The following is a 5760-nucleotide window of genomic DNA, read 5'->3' on the forward strand; positions in this document are numbered from 1 at the left end:
TTATCACTAAGCATACTGTAATCTGTTTATATTTATTGAGCATATACCATATGCCAGACACTGTTCTAAATGATGAACGTGAATTAACTCATTTAATCCTCACCATAACTCTTTGAGGGCGATGCTGTTATCACCTCCACTTTCATAGTTGTGTCAGGAGATGGAGAGGTTAAGTAATTTGCGGAAGGTCACAATAGTAGACACAACTTTCAGTCTGGTTCCAGAGTCCAGTCCTCAAGCAATATGCTACACTTCCTCTCAATAAGCCCCCAAAATGTTAGCGTTTCTAACGTTATATTAACTATTATTAGGGGTGAGAAGCCCTGACTTTGTGATGTTTACACTCTCAGAATGACACTTGCAGCACGGTCTATTAACGGAGAATTGAGAAGATCGAAGGAGAAAATGTACCCAGTGAGGCGGTTTCGGATAATTTTGACGCTCATTACGGTCTCCCCCATGGTGGCAAAGGCTCTGGAGATGAAATTCTCATCCATGTAGGGCTCCAGCTGCGTAAATACAAGAGCAGAGCGATTCAGGCCAGCCAGCAAGCAGGCTCCTCAGTCTGGGTTCCAGAGCCCACGCGGGTTTGGCCACGCGATGCTGGTGGGGGCGGGGTGAGGGAGGGGAGATTTTCATCTACAGAGTGGCCTGATCCCCACCTTTCAATCCCTTGCCTCCTTCCCCTCAAACTTGCTCCCTTTAGGGGGCCTCCCTTCTGGATCTAGTAATCCCTCCAGTCCTAGAGCCACAGCGCCCTTCAACCTTGGGATTCTGCCATGCTCTCCCCCTAAAGAACCTCCCTTTCCCTTCCATGAACCCAGGTGAAAGGCCAGAAACCCCCACCTTCAGACTCGGTCCCTTCTTCTAAATGCTGGGACCCTCCTGTGTCACCCAAAGAACTCCCCTCCCCATTCACTTCCACCCTTTTGGGATTCCAAGAGCCTTCCGCCTCAGACTCTTCCTCCCCCGTGACACTAAGAGTCGTCCTCCTCGGACCCGCGCAGCCGCCCTCACTCACATCGCCCATCCACAGGCTGGCCGCCATGTCCGCAGCCGGCCCGGAATTCCGTGGGCCAGGGAGGCCAGCGCGGTAGCCAGACCGCGGGGTCCGGGACCGCCAAGGAGCATGCGCCTCGGACGCCTTCTGCGCAAGCTCTGAAACTCCAGCGCCCAGGGCCGCGCCCGGATTTGCCACTCCGGGTTTTTCCGACGATTCGGCTGGGCGCAGAGTTCCTGGATCCCTGGGGGCGGAGCTACGCCGGAGTCGGCGGGATGGGGCGGAGCAGACGTCACTGCCGGCACGCTGTTGCTCCAGTAATGGGGTTTCTCGGGTTTCTCTCTGTGTTCAAATACAAACGTACTATAAAATTTTGCTTATTGTGAAAAACAAAAACAAAAACACACTGCAAATATAAGCACACTTTTTAGAAAACGGAAAAGTGCCCTTTGGGAGCCAGGACGACTCAGTTCCACTACGTGGCCTTGGACAAACCACAGGTCGGCCCCAGCCACCCCTTCACCATTTCCCAATTTGCAAGACGTGAGATTTTTGTTGAAGCTGGATGGGATCCTGCGGTGGAAAGGGGGGCAGGGGTTATAGGGCGTGTAAATTGGAGTAACAGTCATCTCAACCAAATAATCCCCAAGTCGTGTCATTTTACTTTCCTGAGTCCCATATCCACTACCCTAACTAACCCAAACCGCCAGCTCTCACTTGTCCCAGAATGATGACCTGCCCATAGAATGCCCTCAGTAAACAGGATTTTCAGTGACTAGATAATCCCGATAAAACTCTCCTAGTCCGGAAACGTCCCAGGTCAAAGCCTCACATTGGCGGCTATTGCTCAGGGAGCTTCTGTAAGTGACTATCTCTAACAATGAAGCTCACTTTGCGGATCTCTTTTTGGGGCTCCCTCTGGGCTGATGTAACACTAACGCCCTCCTTTACCAGTTTATATTCCTATACCAGTTTATTCATTTTTTATTTTTTTTAACATTTATTTATTTTTGAGACAGAGAGAGAGAGAGAGCATGAACAGGGGAGGGCCAGAGGAAGAGGGAGACATAGAATCTGAAACAGGCTCCAGGCTCTGAGCTGTCAGCAGAGCCTGATGCGGGGCTCGAACCCACAGACCGTGAGATCATGACCTGAGCGGAAGTCAGACGCTTAACCGACTGAGCCACCCAGGCGTCCCAATTCCTATACCACTTTATACGCAACCTGGGCGTTGCGTGTCAAAGCCAAGCGCTCATCGATCTGAAAACTTGAGATCCAACCACCAGCTGCCACATTTCCAGCTTTATCCTACTTACTGTAATAGCAGGGTACCGGCTAGGTGCTTTGACTATCAATTCCAACAAATGAAACATCAATCGCAGCCCCCTCTCACTAATTATTTTGGCAAGTTATTTAACCTGAGACTAATGTGGGTAATAGTCCTTACCACATAGGGTGATGTGAGGAGAAAATGAGAAGTTGGGAAAGTACTTGGCCCAATGCCTGGCATCCAGGAAATTCTCCATGGCATTTGGAGGCATTCAAATTATAACCGATAGCTGTTTATTTAGTACTATTTGCCAGGGCCTCTGCTGTGCTCTTTGCTTACTACACGTGGAAGATTTATTTATTTTCAGGTTGGAGATTTTTAAATGTTTATATATTAAGTTGTTTTCTTTCTTTCTCTTTCTTTTTGAGACTATGCGATTGGGGTAGGGGGAGGGTTGGGTAGGGAGAGAGAGAGAATCCCACGCAGGCTCTGCACTGTCAGCACAGAGCCTGATGCGGGGCTGGAACCCACCAACAGTGAGATCATACTTGAGCAGAAACCAAGAGTCCAACGCTTTACCGACTGAGCCACCCAGGTGCCCCTTAAATATTTATTTTTAATTTAGAGTATAAGTTTCATGAGACAGGGATTCTTGCCTCTTTTGTTTCTAATCAAATTCCTACAACAATGTCCGGGATATGATAGGCACTGAGAAAATATTTGCTGACTTTATGAAATAAACAATGAACAGCACAGTCCCTCACCCTATCTATCCCTACCCCGAAATTCCATTCCCTTGGGGCAAATTTTTCCAAATCTTCTTCCTAGAATCTTTCTGCACATTTCTAAATGACATATGTTCTCTTCATTTGTAGTTTCAGATATTTTAGCAACTGCTCTTCATTCACATATATACACGTCCAACTTCTCATAATTTCTGTCAGAGCACGGGTACCTGGCTGGCTCAGTCAATAGAGCATGCAACTCTTGATCTGGGGGTGGTGAGTTCAAGCCCTACATTTGGCCAAAAAAAATAAAATTTCTGTCAAAACAATACTGAACATCTACAATTCTGTAAATCTTATTTGTAGCTAAGCCACATAGGGTGCTATGATTACCTTTGTTTTGGGGTAATCAATCCAGGTTGGAGAAGGATGGGGGAAAAGATAAAACAGAGTAGATGTGTTTGAACAAAGGGAAATTTACATCTGGCACTAAATTAATACTTACACCAGAAAACTATGCATGTGAAAAACAAGGCAATTATTAACTACAGGGAACAATAAAAAAAGTACAATTGCCAAAACAGCAAAAACTAATATTTACTTTGTGCCTGGCACTATTCTAACATATGTGAAGCACCTGCAGAAAGCTTCATAATGCTTGCTTGCAATACAAGGAAAAGGAATTGAAGTTCTAGGTTCAGGTAGCGGCTAATTTTTTTTTTTTTTAATGTTTATTTTTGAGAGAGAGAGAGACAGGCGTGAGCAGGGGAGGGCAGAGAGGGACAAACAGAATCCAATGCAGGCTCCAGGCTCTGAGCTGTCAGCACAGAGCCTGGCGCGGGGCTCTAACTCACGAATGGTGAGATCATGACCTGAGCGAAGTTGGCGGCTCAACCAACTGAGCCACACAGGCCCCCCTGAGGCTGATTTTGATTCCAGCCTAGTTTGTGCCCTTGGTAAGTAGCTTTTTTTGTTTGTTTGTTTATTCATTTTTTGAGAGGGGGATGGAGGGTCGGGGAGAGACACAGAACCTGAAGTAGGCTCCAACCTCTGAGCTGTCACCACAGAGCTGGATGCGGGGGTTGATTTATGAGCTCTGAGCCAAAGTCTGACACTTAACTGAGCCACCCAAAGACCCCTGGTAGGTAGCTTCTTGACCTTAAAACGTCAACTCTATGGACTGTTTCCCAAAAGACAATGCTGACTTTGCAGGACTGATGTAAGGATCAGAAGAGCTATTATTGCATGTAGAGTCTAGCACAATGCCTGGCCCATTTTAAGCCCCAATACAGAACAGCTGCTATTAAGAAGAGGGAATTTTCAACATGCTGTCAAGAAGGGAAACTCCAGTAAATCTAGTCCAAATGGACTTTTGTAGGGAAGAGTAGCAGACATACAAGTGCTTCTTTACAAAGAAAATATTATAATCAAAAGTGTGATTTCCCTTCTAAGAAGTCAGTTTCTAAGCAGTATAGTGCCTGTATCAAAACTAAAACTTCAGGGTGCCTGGGTGGCTCAGTTGGTTAAGTGTCCAACTTCAGCTCAGGTTATGATCTCACCGTCTGTGGGTTTGAGCCCCGCATGTCAGGCTTTGTGCTGACAGCTCAGAGTCTGGAGCCTGCTTCAGACTCTGTGTCCCCCTCTCTCTCTGCCCCTCCTCCACTTGCACTCTGTCTCTCTCTCAAAAATAAGTAAACATTAAAAAAATGTATTAAAAAAAACCCAACAAAACTTCAGGGGTGCCTGGGTGGCTCAGTTGGTTAAGTGTCCGGTTCTTGATTTGGGCTCAGGTCACCATCTCGTGGTTTGTGGGATTGAGCCCTGCCTCAGGCTCTGTGCTGATAATGCAGAGCCTGCTTGGGATTCTTTCTGCCCCAGCTCCATTCGGGTGTGCACCTGTGCTCTCTCTAAACATTAAAAAAAAAAAAAAAAAAAAAAAAAAGCCCTAAAACTTCAAGGGGGAAAAAAAAATCACAGAATACATTTTATTTTACATCATATTCATTTTTCAAGTTACTAACATCCAAAAAGAATCCTTCTGGCAATAATAAAAATTTCCTGTTATACATATAACAGACCTTCTATATCAGCATTGTTCATTATAAAAATGTTCTGTTTGCATAGGCCAATACTAGCCATATAGGACTACTGAGGACTTGAAATGTGGCTAGTGCAACCAAGGAATTTTAAATTTTTTTTTTTTTTTTTTTTTTTTTTTAGGAATTTTAAATTTTTACAACTTTTGATTTAAATGTAAATAGCCACATGTAGCTAGTGACTACCATATTAGGTCAGCTGTATGATTTGGTTGCTTAAATACCTGGGAAAATCTACATTAATACATACAAGTTGTCTTAAGAGTTATTGTGCAGTTAATCATGTTTAATCAATGACGTCAGCTGTTAAAAATGATACAACAGCAAGCTTTAGCATAAGTATCTATAGGTATGCACTGTACTCAAATCTTGGTTTGGGATTAGGATATTAAAAGATCCATTCCACGTCTCTTACATTATGCAGCATAATTTTTTAAAAATCCAGTGATTCCTGAAACATAAATACCTAAGCAAAAATCAATCACCTTTTTTTCTTTTTTGATTTGTATGAAACAGCCACACCAACAGCTGACTGGCATATTCTAGGACATCATGATGTCACTTAAGTCCTAGCCTTGACCAGGTGCTTAGGTGTGGGTTTATTCTGCTCTTCCCAACACAGGTGCTCCCTTAAAAAAAGCAGGGAGTATGTAGAAAACAAGTGGCCTG

At 44.7% G+C, this 5760-nt stretch overlaps 1 protein-coding gene across 5 annotated transcripts in view; it reads right to left on the minus strand.

The window, feature by feature from the left end:
- The window catches only part of TRNAU1AP (tRNA selenocysteine 1 associated protein 1), a 30270-nt gene extending 26496 nt beyond the window's left edge, over positions 1–3774 (minus strand). Inside the window, exons 1-3 of one of the 5 annotated variants that reach the window (XM_047869833.1) lie at positions 3389–3774; positions 1022–1342; positions 412–509 (exon numbers count right to left, since the gene is read on the minus strand). In XM_047869833.1, coding sequence (XP_047725789.1) covers positions 412–509; positions 1022–1048 — 125 coding nt within the window. In that variant the 5' untranslated portion in view covers positions 1049–1342; positions 3389–3774. Of the gene's footprint in view, positions 1–411; positions 604–1021; positions 1836–3388 lie in introns of those variants that run through there. The other 4 variants (XM_047869836.1, XM_047869834.1, XM_047869832.1 and 1 more) reach the window with 4 other exon arrangements.
- Between the last annotated feature and the right edge of the window lie 1986 nt (positions 3775–5760).

The sequence above is a fragment of the Prionailurus viverrinus genome, chromosome C1 (assembly GCF_022837055.1).
Source record: "Prionailurus viverrinus isolate Anna chromosome C1, UM_Priviv_1.0, whole genome shotgun sequence".
Classification (NCBI taxonomy): Eukaryota; Metazoa; Chordata; class Mammalia; order Carnivora; family Felidae; genus Prionailurus; species Prionailurus viverrinus.